This window comes from Panthera pardus, unplaced genomic scaffold (assembly GCF_024362965.1).
Source record: "Panthera pardus isolate Hobbes unplaced genomic scaffold, ASM2436296v1 HiC_scaffold_3, whole genome shotgun sequence".
NCBI lineage: Eukaryota > Metazoa > Chordata > Mammalia > Carnivora > Felidae > Panthera > Panthera pardus.
Genome location: NW_026526876.1, coordinates 8573327 through 8594832, shown reverse-complemented (window position 1 = coordinate 8594832; position 21506 = coordinate 8573327). Strand labels below are relative to the sequence as shown.

The window sequence follows — 21506 nt, the reverse complement described above, 5'->3', positions numbered from 1 at the left end:
GTTAAAGAAGAGAAAACCCCTTTAAACCCCTTGTTTTGTTCAAAAGACAAAAGCAGTGGTACGGATATGCAATTAGATGTTGTTGGACAACTCTGTTGTCTGCAAAGCCCAAAAAGATGTGCTGTATTTTTAAGACTCTATGGGAGGAGATAGTTCATGTCAGAAAGAGAAAACTCCCAAGGCCTCAGTTTAGTAGCAGAGCATCTGTCTACCCAATCTTTGACTCTGGACCCACGGGCCGCTAGGTGGGAGGGCACAGGTCCCTAAAATTCGTAGCCTTTCCCTGACAGTATCGGGCCCTTCTTGGTACAATGCTTCTCTCTTTGAGATGCACATAATCTTAGGAACGTGCAAATATTCATCTACCAGGGCGTGCCATTCAGGGTGAGCAGGTTGCCTCCTCTTGAAACGTCAACCCCAGTTGAAGATTTTGCAGTGGAAGAAAAATCTTCCACATTTGTACTAAAACCAGTGTGATTAGATCAGGAGACCCATTAGATCAGATTAGATCAGATTAGACCCATCTGTAAGATGGGACATGAGATGTTGAAGAAGTTCTGCTTCTCAGTGCAGGGCAGGAGGGTCCCTTCAGTGGGACGGTTTGAGAGTCATGGCAAAATGCTAATGAGGCCTCCTCTGTGTTTGTGGTTAACCTGGGGGTCACCGTGGTGTTTTCTGCCCAGGTTACAGGATCCCTCCTTGAGGACACAACTCGCAAGTGGGCTCAATACAAAGAGAAGTGTCTGAGAGACTTACTCAAGGAACCTCCTGGTAAGCACATGTATGAGCTACCCATGGCTGTGTAACAAATAGCTCCAAAGGTTAGTGGCTTAAAGCAATTGTCATCATCATCATCATCATCATCATTTATGATCTCTCACAGTTTCTGTGGGTGAGGAATTCAGACCAGGCATAGCGAGGATGGCTTGTTTTTGCTCTTCAGTATCTGAAGTTTAGCTGGAAGACTTGATGACTGGGGCTGGAATCATCTGAAGGCTTGTTCACACTTACGTCTGCTGGTTGATGATGGCTCCCAGCTGAGAGTCCGTTGGCCATAACACTTCCCCACATCTTGTCTACACCGCCTGGGCTCCTCACAGCATGGCGGGTGACCAGAGGCCATGTTGCCTTTTATGATCTAGCCTCAGAATCTACTTCCTCCATGTTTAATTGGGTCAGATGGTTACCAAGGCCTACCCACGTTCAAGGAAAGGGAAGAGAGACTCCCACCTCTTATTATAAAAGACAATATGAGACAAGATGTTCATAGATGTGACTATTTATTTAAAGCCATCGGTCACAGCACACTCACCACCATGATGTGAGTGACTGCCATAGATTAACCTGGGACTCTATTGGGTAGGTGGGTGGGAGGAAGTATTATCTGAATCTGAGTCTTAACATTTCTCTTATCCAGATCTACAGTAGATTTAGAGTGTTCTAGCAACTATGCTAATAGTTTGATCAGTCCATGGCCTCTCCTGCCCTCATACTGACTCTTTGAGTACATCTAGACTCTTTTTTTTTTAACTTTTGTAATGATGAAAGCCAGCCCCTCCTTATCCTTCTGGCTGCTTTCAGAGTATTTCATTTAGGGGCCCACAAGAAGACAGGACATCATGAACTCTCTCTTCTTTTTCCGGACCCAAAACCAGTGCCAGCCTTCAAGCCATACCCCTCTCCCTCTGAATATTTTTTTCAGCCTGGACTGGTAGCAATCAATGCTTGACATCTGTTACAAGAACCACCCCTCACTTTGGGGAATCCCGAAATACTTTGCTTTCTGAAATCAAAGTAGGACAAGTCCTCTTTATTTGAAGTCATGCCATGAGCAGCTTGGCCAGGTGAGCACTGCTTCACATAGACCATGTGCCGACACTTGGCAGTTGGGTCCGCGAGACGCCTGAGCCAGCTCATAACCTGGCAGATCTGTGTCTGTGGGGTCCTGACGCCAGGAACGTGGCTGTTCAACCTGAGTGGCCCTTGCATTCCAGACCCAATAGGAAGCAGATAGGAACGATGCTTGGCTCCCAGGAGTGAGCCGCTTGCAATATGGACATTTGGGATCCGGCCTGAAACCCCTTCATTCCATTCCAGGAGGCCCATAAGGCTGCATCGTAGGTTATTATCTTCTCATTGCCAAGTGCCAGGGTGTAAATCATCCCTTGAATTTGAGATGGTGCAGATATCTCATAATGATTGTTGGCTTGGTCTTCGAATGGAGAAATATGACCAAATAGGGGTTGGGTCAGATACATGTAACCAAGAACCTCAATTCTCCCTGTCTACCCACTGGCCATCTTGCACATTTCAGTACGGGTGTTCCAGGATCTAACTGATGAAGATTTGATGATTCTTTAGTTAATTATGGAACAGAAGGCCCTGGCTGAATCCCCAAGTGTCCTCTTGACCCCGAGTTTGTGTGAGAGTTCAGTCCATGTTAAAACAAACCAACATCAGTGTGACGTACACACTGACATAGCTGATGGGACCAGGGCCAGAGGTCAGGTTGGGTAGACAGAGTCACAGTGCTTGGGGATGCGCTAAGCTGATTCCTTCCTCCCCACACCATTCCGCAACCTTGACCGTCTGGACAGTGGGATACCCATGCTAGTTCCTGAGCAAGATGCACCAGCTTCCCATGCCAGGAAGGGGGCTCTGGGCTCCTGGGAACCTCTGCCTCCATCAGTGGCTTGGATGCTCCAACACTTCCATTCATTCTGGACCTTTTCTCTCCACAGGGACCTTTTGTAACGGGACCTTTGATCGATACGTGTGCTGGCCTCATTCTTCTCCAGGAAATGTCTCTGTTCCCTGCCCTTCCTACTTACCTTGGTGGCATGAAGGTAGTAAGTCTCATTTTACCATTTTCTGGCAGTTTCCTTAAAGGCTGCTCCCTCCTGGGTAGGCCAGTCAGGGAGCAATTAGAGAGAGAGAGAGAGAGCTCCAATCTTGTGGTCTTCTGAAGTCCTGCTCCCCACAGAAGGTCTCCTACACTGTCAGTAACACACTTTCCTTCTTCTCTGTGTACCTCCGCTTGTCTTCTGCACCTGGATGCTCCATTAATGCAATAGTCCTCTTTTCTTTGAAGACTGGAGAGTCTAGGCCCAGCTATCACTGAATTTACTGCAGGGTCATCGTGGAGAGGAGTGAGAGGTGGGGGAGAGATTGGGATGCTCACATCCCCAACTTTGGGCTTGTCAGATGGAGAAGAAGGGCATCAAAACTATCCTCACAAGGGGTGCCCGGCTGGCTCAGTCAGTAAAGCACGCAACTCTTGATCTCAGCATTGTGAGTTCGAGCCCTGTGTTGGGTGCACAGATTACTTAAAAATAAAATCTTGGGGCACCTGGGTGGCTCAGTCGGTTAAGCGCCTGACTTCAGCTCAGGTCATGATCTCACAGTTCATGGGTTCAAGCCCCACGTTGGGCCCTGTGCTGACAGCTCAGAGCCTGGAGCCTGCTTCTGAATCTGTGTCTCCCTCTCCCTCTCTCTGCCTCTCCCCTACTCGCATGCATGCTCTCTCCCTCTCTCTTTGTCAAAAATAAAATGAACATTTAAAAAAAAGTTTTAATCTTTTTTTTATAATTTAAAAAAAATGTTTGTTTTATTTTTGACGGAGAGAGAGACAGAGGGGGGCAGGGGCAGAGAGAGAGGAAGACAGAATCCGAAGCAGGCTCCAGGCTCCGAGCTGTCATCACAGAGCCTGATGCGGAGCTCGAACTCATGGACTGTGAGATCATGACCTGAGCCGAAGTCGGATGCTTAACCGACTGAGCCACCCAGGTGCCCCCCAATTTTTTAACCTTAAAAAAAATTACCCTTGCAATAACATTGGAAGGTGGCGCTGGTGGATGGTGCTTTTAAGCCCCATGGGACTTGGATGGAATCTTTAACCACTCAGCTCGCCCCCACCCTGCCTGAAGGAAGTGGCTATTACATAGGACTCCAGGATGATTATCCTGCCCCCCCACCGGCCCCAGCAGCCCAGCCTCTTGGTGGGTTTATTCTGGAAGGGGACAGAAGCAATTACTGGTTAGAACTCTTTTGCCTTTGATCGCAGACCATCAGAGAGCAAGTAAAAAAAAATTATTCTCAAAAAACATAAGCGGTTACAAAGTTCTAGGCAAAACCAAGTGAGAACGGGTTTCTGTGCAGGCGAGATGGTGATACTTTGTGTTTAATTTCAGCTCACTAACTCATCATCAGTTAAAACCTGGTTTCGATTAAGAGAGTTTCCAAGGAAGAGAGATGCATGTCTCGATGGGAAAGCTAGTAGCATATTCTGTGGAACTGTGCTCTGGTCAAATCCAGCTGAAGGTGACCCAGAAGGCATGAGGACGTGATGTTTAAAGGGAGATACCAGAGTCTGCTGGACCAGAGAGTCTGGATAGTTGGGGCAAGCCAGCGTAGTGGGGTGGAAAGAGCCCTGCATGTGGGGTCCAGAGCCTGCCCCTTGCTTTTACCCTCTGGGACTTTGGGCAAGTGTCCAAGCCCTCCGAGCTGTGGTTTTCTTGTCTGCAAAGTGAAGCAAACAGTGGCTACTTTTAAGGCCACGCAGAGGAATGAACAAAAAGGCAGGCACGGAGTCAGCCGCATGGTAGTTGCTTCGTAAACGGAACTGAGGCTGAGACCGAGGTCAAGCCCTTGGATTCCTGAAGGTCTTTAAGACCCTGAATGTCCATGGGTCTCAAGGGCACATGAAACGGACCGTCACCACCCGGCCCCTCCGTCCACCTGTTTTTCCCAAGAGCTAAAGACACGGGTACATTCCATTTGGGGGGAGGGGGGGGGGGAAACGTGGTCCAAAATCTAAACTTACAGAGAAGTTGAGTTCAAGGCTTTTTTTAAAAATGGGATCTGGGCTTCTGGAGTGTCCCAGAGGGAGTGTGATTCACAGAAGGTGGGAAGTTACTCTTCTGCTCAGCATCCTGTGCGTTAAATCTTAGAATCCAGACGGGTTCTTGCAAGTGAGAAGAAAATATGGAGGCAAAGGAGAGGGTTAGAGAAGGAAGAAGGAGAACAATTCTGGTGGGAAAAGACCAGGGGAACAAGAACTCCGATCCGAGGGTGGGGAGGGTGTTGACGGGGGACTGTAACGGTGACAGCCCTGAAGGGGAAAGAGAGCCACCGGGAGGTCAGGTCAGAGAGTACTAGGAGCCAGACCTTCCAGGGCTTTGTGGGGGCCAGGGAAGGACCCTGACTTGTTTTCAGACAGCCCTGGGAAGATTTGGGACGAGGCATGACATGGTGTGACTGTCGTGTTACCCATAGACCATGAGGAGGGGCAGGAGTATTGGAGGCATTTGCAATAAACCGAGAGAGGGAGAGAGGGAGAGGGAGAAGGGCAGCTCCAGGGAGGGGGAACAGAAGGTGAAAGGTGAAAGGCTGTGCTCAGACTCGGGTAGGTTGGAAGCCCGGCAGCTGACAGGCTTGGTTGATGGGCAGGATGAAGCGTAAGAGACACAGAGAAAAATCAAGGACGGCTCCAAAGTTTGGGGCCCCAGGCCTGGGAAAAAGGGTGTGCCATCAACAGAGGCAGGAAGTGGGCAGGGGGCGCAGGTCTGGGGAGCAGGTGTTGGGAGAATGGTCAGTCGGGGTCAGTCGGACAGGCTCCGAGGGGCCCTTCGGGTGGCAGATGGGAGCTCCCTCTGGGTGGCCGTCCATTAAAGCCAGCGAAGCGTCACCATCAGCCTACTGCCAACAGGCTCGGGGTGGGAAAGTTCGGACATTTTCCATTTCTCATTTGCAAGTCCAGTCGCCAGTGGCCCAGGGAGGGGGAGACCCCTTTGGGGAAGGGTCCCGGGAATGGATGTGGCTGGGCCACATTGATCATCATCGCGGGCAGAGCATCTCAGGGAGCGGAGGGACCATGAGCTCCAGGCCACCGAGCTTGGAGGTGGCCCAGCAGGCTGGGTCCACCCCTGTCTCTTCCTCGCGACATCGCCCCTTAAGCACCAGGACGCGATGGCCCTCCGATCGCACCCCAGGTCCGCGAGCCTCCCAGCTGGGCTGTGCATCTCCGAGTCAGGGACTCAGAGGGACTGTTCTGGCTCCTGGGATTTTGGGTAAACACAGCAGACGTGAGCGGGTCGTGGTTTGTTACGAAACTCAGAAGCTTCCGTGTTTTCCTGAGGGAAATGCAAATCCCTTTTCCCTGGGATTTTCCACAGCTTTGCGGTGAGGACCTCACCACGTACTGGGGAATGGGCTGTGGCCCCTGACCTTTCTCCCAGAGCTCTGTTTACTTTTGCAGAAAACTCTGGAAGGGCCTACAGACGCTGCCTGGCTCAGGGCACCTGGCAGACATTGGAGAACTCCACAAATATTTGGCAAGATGATTCCGAATGCTCCAAGAAGCACAGTTCCGAACAGAAAGTGAGTCTGCTTGGCCCGGTGACGACGGGGTCCTCCCCTCCCCCCACCCTCCACCAGGGTCCCCCTCCACCCCCACCCACCCCCGGTTGGCTTTCGGGGCCACACAGAGAGCCTTCCTCTGAAGCCAGTCTGCCCCACACTCACCTGGGGAAGGTCCACAGTCACACAACAGCCAACCTCTGGCTGTTTTTCTGGCTGAATTTCTTTTGCAGCTCAGGGTGACGTGTGGACCCCCAAGGACCCTCCGCTTCTCACCCCTGGCCTAGTACTGGGGTGCCCAGAAACGTTTTCACACCGTGGGCACTTAATAAATACCGAAGGGATGGTTTCACAGATTCTTTTTTTAATGTTTATTTATTTTGGGGAGAGAGAGAGAGAGAGAGAGAGAGAGAGAGAGAGAGAGAGAGAGAGAGAGAGAGAGGCAGAATCCGAAGCAGGCTCCAGGCTCCAAGCTCCAAGATGTCAGCACAGAGCCCGACGCGGGGCTCAAACTCACGAACCTCGAGATCATGACCTGAGCCGAGTCGGATGCTTAACCGACTGAGCCACCCAGGCGCCCCTGGTTTCACAGATTCTGAGTCGGTGGGTCTGTGATGGGGTCTGGGCATCAGACGGGTACCTAGTTCCCCAGGGGAAGCTAACGGGCAGCTGAGGCTGGGGCGGAGGTGATCCCGGGGACTCACCAGCAGGGCTGACGTGATAGCCTGCCGCTTCCTCTGGGCTCAGGTCTTCAGGGGCTCCCTCGGAGGCAGGGGGCAGGGACAGCAAAACAAGAGTTGAAAACTGCACTCTCCAAGATTGCAAGTAAAGATTTCTCTCTTTAGGAAGGTGACGACCAGGGTATGGCCTCCTCCCCTCTGCAAATGACCTTATTTTCAGGAATTCAAATACTCAAAAAAACAAACAAAAAAAAACCCCCAAAAAACAAAAAACAAAATCTACAAAAAACTCAAAAACTCCAAAACACATAAAAACCAACTTCTGGCCATGTTTGCCTATGTTTCTAATAGAGGGTTGACATTTTGCCCACGAAAGGTGAGTGATATTAGATCTTTGCTTTTCAGAGTGTTGGTAAACAAAAATCTCATCAGTTGGGGGTCCTTATGTACGATAAATGGTACTTTTTAGAGATTGTGTTAGTGCACGTGTGTATATGTGTATGTGTGTGTGTATAATTTTAATTTATAATTTTAATGATGACATTTGGTTTCCATATAACACAAGATATATCAACTATATGTGTTTTTCAGCATTGTATTTTGAAATATCCAAACACACAGAAAAGTTACAAGAATAATAAACACTCACAGACCCATTATCTAAAATTCAAACTGTCTTAACATTTCCCCGGATTTGCTTTTGCTTTGCCTCTCTTCTCGAAATGTCTGACAATAATTTGCAGGCATCATGAGATTTCACTCTTAAATATTCATCAGGTCCTTCCTAAGCAAAGACATTATCCCTCATGAGTACAAACCAGCAATTAACTCCATATCAGCTGATGTTTTATCCATATTCAAATATCCCCCGTTTTCCCCTCCATTTTTTATAGCTTTTCTTCCCTGGACTAGAGTCTTGTCCAGGTTTGTATAGAGCATTTCATTCTATATCACTTTCGTATCTTTTCATCTGTAATCTCCCCACCCTGGCCCATGATGCTGGCTTTTTTAAAAAATTTAAATTCAAGTTAGTTAACATATAGTGTAATAATGATTTCAGGAATACAATCTAGTGATTCATCACTTACATATGACGCCCAGTGCTCATCCCAACAAGTGCCCTCCTTAATGCCCAGCCCCCATTAGCCCACCCCCCACCCAACACCCCACCCCTCAGTTTGTTCCCTGTATTTAAGAGTCTCCTATGGCTTGTCTCCCTCTGTATTTTCATCTTATTTTTGCTTCCCTTCCCGTATGTCCGCCTGTTTTTTTTCTCAAATTGCATGTATGAGCGCAATCATATGATATTACAACACTGGCTTTTAGAAGACCCCCCCCCCCCCCGCCCAAAGAACTTTGTTCTAGAATGTCACACAAGCTGGATTTGTTTGTTTCCTCGGGATGTTATTAGATGCACTCTCTTGTCTTCTGTATTTCCTGTAATCTGGAAGTTGGACTTAGAGACTTGGGAAGACTCAAGCTGATCCACACAGGTGCTGGGTACTTTGTATAGCATTACATCGGGAGACCAGAATATCGGGTGTCATACCACAGTGATGTTCCGTGCGATCATTTGATCTAGGGGGTGACAGCCAGATCTCTCCACGGTAAAGGCGCTTTTTCCTTTTGTATATTGTCAGTCATTGGTAGGACAATAGTTTGGAACCTTGGATCTTCATCCCTAAGAAACCTTTATCAGTGTTTCAACCTTCATCGATGATGCTTGCTTGAATTGATTCGAGCTGTGTCCTTTCTTCTACATTTACTAGCTGGCATTCTTCTGAGGAGGCTCCTTCCCCTTCCCTCTGGCTTTGAGCGTCGCTCTGAGCTCACCAATTGCTTTATTCACTTATTATGATGATGATTTTGATGATCAGTGTTTTTCTAAATTTAGCTAGTGAAATCCCTCCAAACTGGCTCTTGTGTCCTTTTGTGATAGTCTCGTTAGTCTTGGAGCGTTTCCTTATTTTCTGGCACAAGACGATGGTCCAAGATCATCTCGTGTTTTCCCTGTCCCGGACCCAAATCAGCGAGTTCTCCAAAGAGTTCTGGATTCTCTGCGTGGAGGAATGTTATTAGAAACCAAAATCTGATTGCTAGGTGTGTTCACTGTTACTACAACTAAGACCTTTGTAGTATACAGATTTAAGAAAAAAAAATTACATTTGCAGTATGTTTTTTCCTTAGGCTATATGTTCAGAGTACAGTGCTCATAATTATTGGAAATAATTATTTTCTCTACGTGGTCATGTTACTGATTGGAGACACGGTTTTATTCAATTGTTCCTATTAGTGTTAAGGATTTGCCTTTTTCTTCTCTCTTTTCTTCTCTTCTCTCTTGCTTTATTTTTAATAAATACAATATCGACAGGGTTTGAAAGCCAAGACTATATACAAAACATTTGGTCGGAGAAACCACGCTCCTATCGCTGTCTTTACCGTTTCTGCCTATCTCCTCTAGATAACTAACCATTTTAAAGATTTTTTGGTTTATCTTTCCTTCCTTTTTTTTTCTTTTCTTCTTCTTCCCTTTTTATCAGATTATCACGTACAGCTTATGTTTCTTTTTGCAAAACTAAGCCAAAATCTAAATATGTTGTTTTACCATTTTTCTTACGTAAAAGGCAGTACATCTGAAGCCTGATAGGCATTCTGCATTTTGCCTTTTTCACTTAACAGCATGTTCGAGAAGCATTTCTCCCTTTTTTCCTTTCACAGTTGCATAGTACTCTGTCTACCCTGTGTATCTACCATTGTCCATTCACCCACTCTGCTGTGGCCACTGGGATTATTTCCAACATTTTATTGCTAATGATGCCACCTCGAATAACCTTGTATGCCTATGTTAGTTCGTATTTGTGATGGTGTATCTCTGGAAAGAGTCCCAGAAATGGGGCTGCTAGATTAAAAAGTAGATGCATATACAGCTGTGTTAAATATTGCCAGAGTCCTGCCCCCCCCCATAGGAGTTGTGCCATTTTGCCCTCCCTTCAATGTCCGAGAATACCTGCCTTCAATATGCATACCTCAGTGTATGCATATTGCACACCATGATTACGAAGCATTTCGTAAAGATGTCTGAGTGACTTAAGACTCACCTGTTGGTACTGAGAGTGACCTGGGTGTTCTGGGGTCACTAGGGAAGTAGCCAGGTTTTACTGGAGAGCTGCATGTAGAGGACAGTTTAAGAAACTCCTCTGAAGGGGTGCAGTTAAACCAATTGTTCTAGGTGCTCTTGGTACTTACCTACATCCCCTTGCCCTAACCAATTCAGTACACAATTGTCTAACTTCTTAGCGTTAGCACATGCGTTTCTTTGCTGGTTCTCTGGTTCTTGGTTTATAGCCTATCTAGAAATCCAAAACAAATGCAAATAACACATTAATGAATAATATAACTGAGGCCCCTCTTTGTGAAACAGACCACAAGTGTCTTCGAAGTTCAGAGTTGACAATACACAGAGAGGCATTCAAGGAGGACTTCTTGTAAGAGGTAGGCTGGTGCTGGTTTTAGAAGGATAGATTTAGTTTTGAGGAGAGGGGAGACCAACGAAAACAGGGACAGGACAGGATTATAGAGATCTTGATGGGGTCCGTAGAAAGTAATTCTAGATATAAATATGGTTGGGCTTGATTTGGAAAGACTCAAAAGTTACGTAGCGATTTCTGCATCCAGACCACCACTACAAGAAACGTTTAAGAAAATCCTTAACATAGAAAGGCATATATGCCAAATGGAATTTGTATCAACATAAAGGAATGCAGAGCACCAGAAATGGTAACTAGGAAGGCAAAATTTTTAATCTTATTTTTTAAATCTCTTAAAAGATAAGTGAATAGGGGCGCCTGGGTGGCTCAGTCGGTTAAGCATCTGACCTCGACTCAGGTCATGATCTCATGGTTCGTGTGTTTGAGCCCCGCATTGGGCTCTGTGCTGACGGCTCAGAGCCTGGAGCCTGCTTCCGATTCTGTGTCTCCCTCTCTTCTCTGCCCCTCCCCTGCTCACACTCTGTCTGTCTCTCTCAAAAATAAATAAACATTAAAAACTTTTTCAAAAGATAAGTGATCAGTTAAAGTGAAAATAGTAACAATGTATTATGGGCTCTAATATACATACAAGTAAAATGTTCAGCAGTTGCACAAAGGCCAGGATGAGGGACGTAGCAGTATGATAAGTTAAAGATGTGTACTGTAAACATGAGAGCAACCACTAAAAAGCAAAACAAAGAGGTATAGCTAGTAGGTCATTGAAGAAAAAATTGAGTTAAAAAAATACACTCAAGCCAAAATAAGGACAGAGAACAAGGACAAGACGGGACGAAGATCTAAAAACTCAGCCAGATAAATAACCCCATTAAATGTAAATGGTCTAAACACTCATTAAAAGACAGAAACTCTCAGGTTAGATTAAGAAGATAAAACAAAACAACATAAAATCCAACTATTGCCTGTCTACAAGACCCAGGCAATTGATTTTTGACAAAAGTGTCAAGGCAATTCAGTGCGGGAAAGAATAATCCTACCAAAAAAGAGCACCAGAACAATGGGATGGGAAAAAAAAGAAAGCGAACAAACAAAAAAGCAAACAACCCTAAATTTCAACCCTTGCTTTACACCATGAATAAAAATGAACTAGAAATGGATCATATACCTAAATTTAAGAGCTCATTCTATTAAACTTCTAGGGAAAAAATAGCTGAAAATATTAAGGCCCTTGGTCAGGTAAATATTTTTTTCAGGGAGAACTCAAGTGTAAGCAGGAGAGAGGCAGAGGGAGAGGGAAAGAGAGAATCTTAAGCATGGAGCCTGACATAGGGCTCGATCTCACTACCCTGAGCTCATGACCTGAGCTTAATTCAAGAGTCAGATGTTTAACTGACTGAGCCATCCAGGTGCCCTAAGACTTTTTATTTTTATTTTATTTTTTTTTAATTTTTTTTAACGTTTATTTATTTTTGGGACAGAGAGAGACAGAGCATGAACGGGGGAGGGGCAGAGAGAGAGGGAGACACAGAATCGGAAGCAGGCTCCAGGCTCTGAGCCATCAGCCCAGAGCCTGACGCGGGGCTCGAACTCACGCTCCGCGAGATCGTGACCTGAGCTGAAGTCGGACGCTTAACCAACTGAGCCACCCAGGCGCCCCCCCTAAGACTTTTTAAACAGGACACAAAAAGCACAACTATATAAAAAAGTTGATAAATTGAACTTCATCACAATAAAAAAAAAAAAAAACACTTCTGCTCTTCTAAAGACACTGTTAAAAAAATACAAAGGCAAGCCACAGGATGGGAGGAAATGCTTGCAAAACACTTACCTGACAAGAGATTTATATCTACAATATATAAAGAACATTCACAATTCAACATTCAGGCAAACAATCCAACTTAAAAGATGGCCAAATATTTGAACAGATACTTTATCAAATAAGATACACAGATGGCAAATCGGCACACGAAATGATTCTTAACATCATTAATCATTAGAGGAATTCACGTTAAAACCCCAGTAAGAATCCTACTACATACCCATTAGAATGGCTAACATTTTAAATACGGATGATATGAAGTGTTAGTAGAATCTAGAGCCACTGGAACTCTTAATCCACTGCTGGTGGAAATGTGAATTGATACAACTTATTTAGAAAGCCGTTTGACAGTTTCTGAAGAAGTTAAAACATACATTGTGCTACTCCCACCATTTTATGTCTACATATTTATCTGAGAGAAATAAAAACCTACGTCTACATAAAGACTTGTACGGAAATTTTCATAGCAACTTTATTGGTGAAAGCCAAACTCTGAAAACAACTCAAATGTCCGTCAATAGGTGAATGGATAAATAAATTGTGGTATATTCACAATGGAATACGACCCAACAATAAAAAAGTAGACTATTGATACATGCTATGACATGGGGGGAATCTCAAAGTAATTATTCCAAGGGAAATAAGGCTGATCAAAAAAATAATAAATAAAGAGGGGTGCCTGGGTGGCGCAGTCGGTTAAGCGTCCGACTTCAGCCAGGTCACGATCTCGCGGTCCGTGAGTTCGAGCCCCGCGTCAGGCTCTGGGCTGATGGCTCGGAGCCTGGAGCCTGTTTCCGATTCTGTGTCTCCCTCTCTCTCTGCCCCTCCCCCGTTCATGCTCTGTCTCTCTCTGTCCCAAAAATAAATAAAAAATGTTGAAAAAAAAATTAAAAAAAAAAAATAAATAAAGAGTACATATCATAGGATTCTTATATAAAATTTTAAAAAATGGAAATTCATTTCGAATGACAGAAAGCAGACCAGGGTTTACTTGGGCATAAGATGGTAGGCGGGAATGAGAGATGGATTATAAAGGGTCACAAGGAAACCTTTGGGAGGTTATAGAAATGTTCATTATCTTGAGTGTGGTGATGAGATCACAGATATATTCATACCTAAGTTCATCCAGGTTAATTCTTCAAATATGTACAGTTTATGGTCCACCAGGCATGCTTCAATGAAGCTGATAAAGGTGTTATGTGGAGACGTTTAAGGCATGATTTAGCAGGTAATACATATTCTCTGTGGGTTCTTGTACAAAAATGTATTAAGAAACATAATTTTTATGGCGATTAGTATGATGGATTGAGTGAGAAGGTGGGATTCCACTGGAAAATCACAACAACAGACTTTCCGGTAAATTATGCCCTGTTCACAATCAGGCTATCCAGAGACTCAGGGAAAATATTCCACTATTTTATTGGGTGTCCATCTAAGGGGTCATGAATGAAAAGTTGTTTTAGGAGGGCCCCATCTTCAGAGAAAGGGACTTCTATATTCTAGGAACAGCATGCCCAAGGACAGAGAACCTGTCCTCATTTCTAAGCCACCCTTTGGTGTTCTGGTGCTCTGGGCACAATACTTCCATGACACTGAGAATCTTGGTGCATCAATGCTGGGCTATGGGACAAGCCAGGAGGGTGAGACCCCCAGCGGGCTTTTCAATTCATCAAGACTCTTTGGCCTCTAAGTGTGCCAGAGAACAGTCTAAGCTACCCTACTTGGCTGTCAACAAGGCTACAGTGCCTGCCTAGAACCTTGGTCATCCTGGGAATGGAGCTGGGGGTTGGAGGTCATAGCTTCCGGGCTTGGTGGTCAGATCTACTCCTTGTCTGTGCTCAGGTGGAAAACCACGCCTTGCTGTCGACCTTGCAGCTGTTGTACACCGTGGGGTACTCTCTCTCCGTCGTCTCCCTCCTCTTGGCTCTCACCATCCTCTTGTTTCTTCGGTGAGTGGAACTTCTGCTGGCACCCTGGGATTTGCTTCCTGGCTCCCTCTAGAAGGCAGAAGACTGGGCTGAATGACATCATGGTCCACCAGAGCTGGAAGGGATCTGAGAGCCTCCAGCCCATCAGCCCCGTTGTGCAGGCAGAGGGGAAAGGGATAACGATGGTCCAGTGAGAAGCACTGGGTCACTGCAGGTCATGGCGCACTGCTAGAACCGGAATCTGGGAGTCCTAACTCTGATTTAGCCACTTTGGGATTGGATAGCCTCCTGTGTGCCCTGCCCTACTGGAGGCATGATTGTTACAGAAGAGATTAAGAAACTTCTCCAAAGCAAATTAGTGAGCGGTAGAGCTGTGATTTTTTTTTTTTCAACGTTTTTTTTTTTTTTTTTTATTTTTGGGACAGAGAGAGACAGAGCATGAATGGGGGAGGGGCAGAGAGAGAGGGAGACACAGAATCGGAAACAGGCTCCAGGCTCCGAGCCATCAGCCCAGAGCCCGACGCGGGGCTCGAACTCACGGACCGCGAGATCGTGACCTGGCTGAAGTCGGACGCTTAACCGACTGCGCCACCCAGGCGCCCCTAGAGCTGTGATTTTAATCCATGGCCCTCAGACTCCAATTAGCTATTAATCATGTGAATGCTTCCTTGGTGCCAAACATTGTTCTAACCACGTTACATGCATTAAGCCCTTTAAATTTCTTCCCTAATCAGAATTAAGGTTAATTCTAATCCTAGAAGATTAGCATTATTATTAGCCCCATTTTATAAACGAGTTGACAGAAATACGGAGAGATCAAGGAACTTGCCCAATGTCACACAGCTGGGGAGTGCTGGGGACAGGTTCACAACCAGGCAGTTCAGAGCCTGAGCATTTTCATTCCCTTACACTGCCTTTCAGAATCCCAAAGCCTGAGTGCATTTTACTAAACCATGTTTTCAGACATCAACCAAGTGATTTATTTATGGACGTCCTAAGGAGCCCTCCAAGCCTGCGTCTTGGCCTCACCCCTTCAGGAACATAACTGAGTATGATGTGGCCGAATGAACATTTGATACAGATGCAGGAGACCTAGATGGGCACTGTGGAGGCCTGGATGCTAGCTCCAGAACAGGTCCCCACATAGGCTCCTGTAGCACCAGGTCTGGCCCCTCAATCCCAGGATGTTCTATGGCTCCCCAGAGCACAGTCACGACCATATACCCCATCTAGAGAGCAATCCTTGAGCAGTGGGAGAATCCCATAGCCTGTACCCCCTGCTATCCATGACCTCCTACGCTCGCCTTCCCAAAGTCCCAGAAGCAAGCCAGGAGAAAGTAACTGCCCAGCTAAGCAACTGCTTTAGTGAAGCCTAGGTTGACCAGATATCCATTTTGCCCCTAGTGCTGGAAAGAACAAGATCCAGTTCCTGCCCTTGAGTGGCACCCAGTCTAATTAGGGAGAAGGATGCATAAATAATAAAACACCTGCCTCAAGTACTGTTTAGAAATTTAAGAAGTAATAATAGCTCTAAAGCCAGGCAGGTGTGTGTGCTGCATGGGGGCACAGGCAAGGCTGTGAAGGCACAGTGATGGAAAAGGGTCCTTTTGTCTAGAGACACTAAGGACACACAGTTTTACACCAGCCAGTACAAGAAAGAGAGCCTGCAGGAGGCTTCATGTGGGTGAGAGGGAGGTAATGAGAGCTGACATTTTCTGGGCACTTACTAGGTGTAGGTACTGTGTGAGTACTTTGCACCCCAAACCAGATTGTTGCTACGGCAATCCCTGAAGGAAGTGCTCTCGTCCTTACAGGCAGTAGAGCCTTGGAGAGCTGTGCTTTGGCCTCAGAGTGTCTGGGTCTGAATCTCACCTCCACCACTTACTTCTCTAGGACTTTGGACAGCTGACTTAACCCTTCTGCCTCAATTTCCCAATTTGTGCTCCACGTGTACATGTTATCCCCATTTTCCAGATGAGGGAAATGAGGCACAGAGAAAATCACATAACCCGGCTGCGTGGCTCTAGAGCCTACAGGATGAATGTCTGTCCTCTAGTGATAGGTACACAGGAGTTTCCGGCACATGCCTGTTGGTCTGAGCTGTTCTTTCCTGAGGGGAGACACTTGGTTTTTTCCCTGCGCAGAAAACTCCACTGCACACGCAACTATATCCACATGAACCTGTTTGCTTCTTTCATCCTGAGAGCCCTGGCCGTGCTGGTGAAGGATGCCATTTTCTACAACTCTTACTCCAGGAGGCCCAACAGCGACAACAAGTGGCTGTCCTTCGTGTCAGAGGTACGTGCCTCCCTACCATAGCCTCCCACCCGGCAGATCAGGGCTGGGAACCGTGGGGTGGGAAGGTAGGACGGGGAAAGGCAAGAAGGACATGAAGGGGTGTCAGAGGCCTCTGGTGAGAGAAGTATCATCGGACTAAAAACAAAACCCCAAAACCAAACCCCCCAAAAAACCCCCCAAACCTCCCGAGAGTGAGGCAGGTAAAGGAAATCAGCCACGGGCTGCTGTGTGCCCGCAGGTGGGAAATTTCTTCATCTGTGAACCAAAGAGCTGAACCAGATCAGTCTTTTTAAAAAACTATTATTACCAATTTTTAAAGAGGGAAAGCTTTCCAAATTGAAATCTGCCTCTGTTGGGATGCTTTTTCTTTTATCCTATTAATACTGGTTGTAGTAACTTGTTAAATTAACCTTGCACCCCTGGAATAAACCCAACTAGGTTCTGATATATTACTCTTTTTCCTATATTTCTGGATTTGTTCACTGAGGCTGTGTTTTGTTTAGCATTCTCTCATCTGCCTCAGTGAGTAATTTTCTTGTGATAAAGAAGCTAAAATTTACGCTTACGTCAAACAAAGCGGACTTGTTAACCTGTTTCTCTGTTCTCTGGAAGAACTTATTTAAGATGAGTATTTTTCTTCTTTAAATGTTTGATAGATCATTCCAGTGAAGCCACTTGGGTCCAAAGTTTGCTTTGTTGGAAGGCTTTTAACTGGGGGCTGTTTTCAGCTCTTATATTCAGATTTTCTATTTCTTCTTGTGTCAGCTTTAGTACCTGGTGCTTTTCTAGGGATTTGTACACTTCATCTAACTTTTCCAATTTCTTGCCATCATATTGTTCGTAGTTTCTGAAGATCTTTTAAGATCTTACCATCATAGTGAGAGCAGTATTGCTTTATGTGTCCCTGATACTGACTATTTATACTTTCACTCTCTTCCCTCTTGATCATCCTTACCAGATGTTTTTCAGTTTTACTGGATTTTCCATAGAATGAAATTTTGGCATTGCTGATTCCCTTTGTTTTATGTTCCCTATTTCATTAGTTTCTGCTTTTACCTTTCTGCTTTCCTTCCACGTCCTTTCCATAGGTTAGATTTTGCTGCTCTTTCTCTGACATGATAGTTAGGATAGTGGACTTTCAGCCTTTTTCTTTTTTAACTAAGGCTTTTAAGATTATAGGCTTTACTCCCGGTGTGGTATTAGCTGCATACGACACATTTTGATATGCGGTATTTTCCATTCATCTGGGTCAGAAATAAGTTCTAATTTATATTATTTCTTTTTTGATTCCTGGGTTATTTAGAAATTTCTTTCCTCCTTTCCAATCATCTGAAGTTGTTTTTTGTTTGTTTGTTTTGTTTTTTAGATTTTTGGTTTCTAGCTTAATTGAACCAAGACCAGAGAACATACCTTTCAGGGTTTTCTTTAGGGAAATGGCGCCAGGGAATTCTCTCTGTTTTTGTTTGTCTACAAATGCCTAGAACGTTAAGGGAGAGACTGGGCTTTGAAACCTACAGGAAGCCCCCCTTCCCACTTTGGTATTGTCACCAGCCTCTCTGAGATTGTCAGCAGGTTCGGGAGTGAGGGGGTGAAGAGGGAGGGCTGTGGGTGGGGGGGGGGCCCTTCTTCACCATCTTGGGTCCACGCGGGAATGCCTGGCCTCACCCTCGGGTGCTCTGTCCTCCTCAGATATCTGTCTCCTGCCGCTCTGCCCAGTTCCTGCTGCACTACTTTGTGGGAGCCAATTACTCGTGGCTGCTGGTCGAAGGCCTTTACCTCCACACGCTGCTGGAGCCCACAGTGCTCTCTGAGAGGCGGCTGTGGCCCAGATACATGCTGGTGGGTTGGGGTGAGTGACCCGAGCCCCCAACCTCTTCTCCTAGGGGCCATCGGAACATATGAACCCAACAGATCCTTTGGTTTCCCAACTGGAGGGACCATCTGGGATGGATAACTCCTCAGGGACGAGAGCCTGAAGAGAGCGGGGGGCGGGGTGTGCACACGCAGAGAGACGCATAGGTGCTGTAGACCCAATGCTTATGTTAAAAAACCAACAAGGTTTTGGGAGAATCAGATGCCATTCCTCCCACCCCGTCCTCAGCTGTAGTCACCTGCTTGGGCCAACATAATAAAATGCATAGACTTTATGGCTTAACCAACAGACATTTATTTCTCATAGTTGTGGAGTCTGGGAAGTTTGAGATCAGGATGCCAGGGTGGCCCAGTTCTGGCAAGGGCCTCTTCCTGGCTTGTAGACAGCTGGATTCTGACTGTAGCCTCACATGGTGGAGAGAGACAGAGACAGAGACCGAGACCGAGAGAAAGCAAGCTCTCTGGTCTCTTCCTACAAGGACATTAATCCCATCATGATGCTTACCCCTCCCTCCAAACCTAACTACCTCCAAAGGTCCCACCTCCAATTACCATCACACTGAGGGTTGGAGCTTCAACATGGGATGGGAGGGGACACAAACATTCAACCCATAACACCAACTGAGTCTTCAAGACAAGATTTAGAGGGGCATCTGGGTGGCTCAGTTGGTTGGGCATCCAGCTTCAGGTCAGGTCATGATCTCACAGTTCATAAGTTCAAACCCCATGTTGGGCCCGCTGCTGTCAGCCTGGAGCCTGGAACCTGCTTCAGATTCTGTTTCTCCCTCTGTCTCTGCCCCTCCCCCATTCTCTCTCTCTCTCTCTCTCTCTCTCTCTCTCTCTCTCACACACACACACACACACACAAATAAATAAACATTAAAAAATTTTTCTAGAAAGGGATTCCTGAGTGGCTCAGTCAGTTAAGATTCTGTGTCTCCCTCTCTTTCTGTTCCTCCCCCTCTCGCACTCTGTTTCCCTCTCTCTCTCAAAAATAAAAATAAAGATTTAAAAAATTACAAAAATTAAAAAAAAAAAAGATGGGATCTAGACCCTGAAACCCCGTGGTCACAAACTCTTAGAGAACGTGACGCTGCAGGATTCAGAGGAAATGCCCTTGACCGACAACTTGGGAGACTTTGGTTAACGCCTTGGATTTACTCTGAGCTGCTTTGCAACATGTGGCAAATGTTTTCTCCTCTCTGCTTCCTGGTTTGTGGGACAGTAAAACAACAGATGGGCTCTGTGCCACCCCAGGTCTCTCCAGATCTCAGCCTGCAATTCTCTAATAGTTGGGCTTGTAACCGGATGTGTTTGGCCCATCAGGCTGGGGTGGGAGGCAGGCGGATTGAGTCACCCGGCCCCTAACTGCATTTCCCTGTTGTCTCCCCAGCCTTCCCGCTGCTGTTTGTGGTACCCTGGAGTATTGCTCGTGCACAGCTGGAGAACACCGGGTAGGAAATTCACACCCGCTTTCACACCTGCTTTCACCTGCTCGCAGCCAGGAATTCTAAGATATGCCTAGATGCAAGGATTTATGCCATTTTCCCAAAGAGCATAGCCACCCCCTTCCATTTTGGCTGTCTAGAATATGCTTAGGAATGTAGATTAAAAAAATCAAAGACCTTTCTTACAGTAATGAGTTTGTTAGCTTACGTATACATGCAAAGTAGCACAAAAATCTGCTCAAATTAATGCAAAAATTGGCTGCCTAGGTTAGCAGTGACCCTCAATATGTAAGGATATGGGTACAAAATTGGTTATGGTGTCATTGTTCACAGTGGGGGGGCAAAAAAAGCGAACTGAAATGAGTGAAGGGGGTCAAAAGGTGCAAACTTCCTTATAAAATAAGTAAGTCCCAGGGATATGAAGTGCAACATGGAGACAGCATGGTGAGTTGATAATACTATATTGTATATTTGAAAGTTGCTAAGCAAGTCTATTTTATTTATTGATTTATTTAAATGGTTTTTTTTTTATTTATTTTTGAGAAAGAAAGAGAGACAGAGACAGAGTGTGAGCAGGGGAGGGGCAGAGAGAGAGAGGGCGGGGGGACACAGAATCTGAAGCAGGCTCCAGGCTCCGAGCTGTCAGCACAGAGCCCGACGTGGAGCTCGAATTCTCGAACTGTGAGATCACGACCCGAGCCGAAGTCGGACGCTCAACGGACTGAGCCACCCAGGCGCCCCTAAATGGGTCTATTTTAAAGGTCCCTGTTGCAAGAAAAAATATTTGTAACTATGTGTGGTGATAGACGTTAACTGGATTTATTGTGGCCGTCATTCTGAAATATATACAAATAATCGAGTCATGTTATACACCTGAAACTAATATAATGTTACCTATCCATTAGACCTCAATTAAAAAATAACCCCAAACAAACAAACAAAAAAGTGCCTGATCATGCACAAAAATGAGAAGCCATGAACAAACTGTGGCATACCTATATTGCGGAATATTAAGGGGAATACTGAAAAAAACAGGTTGGTTCCGTACCTTTCGGCTTCTCGGGCTGACTCCCAACAGCACATTGCCAAGCCTGTTGTGAATAATGTATGTCGTGTGATCATATTCTTTTCCCTCCAAATAATCATTACCAAAAGTCCCCTATGCATAATTAAGAATTTACTTTTGGAGGGGAAAAAAAGAATTTATTTTTGTGTGAACGTGGGGAAAAGTGTAGAGGGTCACGCACCAAGGAAGGGGTTTTAATCCTGTTTTTTCCCTCTCCCCCCCTCAGGAGAATCGTGGGTGGGAAGTCAGTCCTTCTTCCAGAGGGTCTGAGGCCGTCACACTCAACCTTGTCCTGCCTGCTCTTTGCCGTAGGTGCTGGGGAACCAACAGGAATAAGAAAATCTGGTGGATCATCCGGGGGCCCATGCTGCTTTGTGTCATGGTAAGGACCATCCCGCCCCCTCTTTTTCCTCTCTGAACTTGGCAGCTGTGGGGCACCCCGCACCCCTGCACCTGCCCCCCACCAAATTCTCTGGCTCCAAATGAGCCTGGACCAGTTCCTTGGAGAAGGAGTCGCCGAGCTGTGAGTAGGATGTGTTGAATGTTAGAAGGA

The 21506-nt window shown here is 46.0% G+C and overlaps 1 protein-coding gene across 1 annotated transcript in view; it reads left to right on the top strand.

Annotated features, from left to right (window-relative positions):
* The window catches only part of GLP2R (glucagon like peptide 2 receptor), a 54237-nt gene that overhangs the window by 5586 nt on the left and 27145 nt on the right, over nucleotides 1–21506 (top strand). Inside the window, exons 2-9 of the mRNA XM_019413435.2 lie at nucleotides 684–771; nucleotides 2742–2846; nucleotides 6257–6378; nucleotides 14184–14290; nucleotides 16414–16567; nucleotides 18257–18416; nucleotides 19833–19893; nucleotides 21266–21335. Coding sequence (XP_019268980.1) covers nucleotides 684–771; nucleotides 2742–2846; nucleotides 6257–6378; nucleotides 14184–14290; nucleotides 16414–16567; nucleotides 18257–18416; nucleotides 19833–19893; nucleotides 21266–21335 — 867 coding nt within the window. The remainder of the gene's footprint in view (nucleotides 1–683; nucleotides 772–2741; nucleotides 2847–6256; nucleotides 6379–14183; nucleotides 14291–16413; nucleotides 16568–18256; nucleotides 18417–19832; nucleotides 19894–21265; nucleotides 21336–21506) is intronic.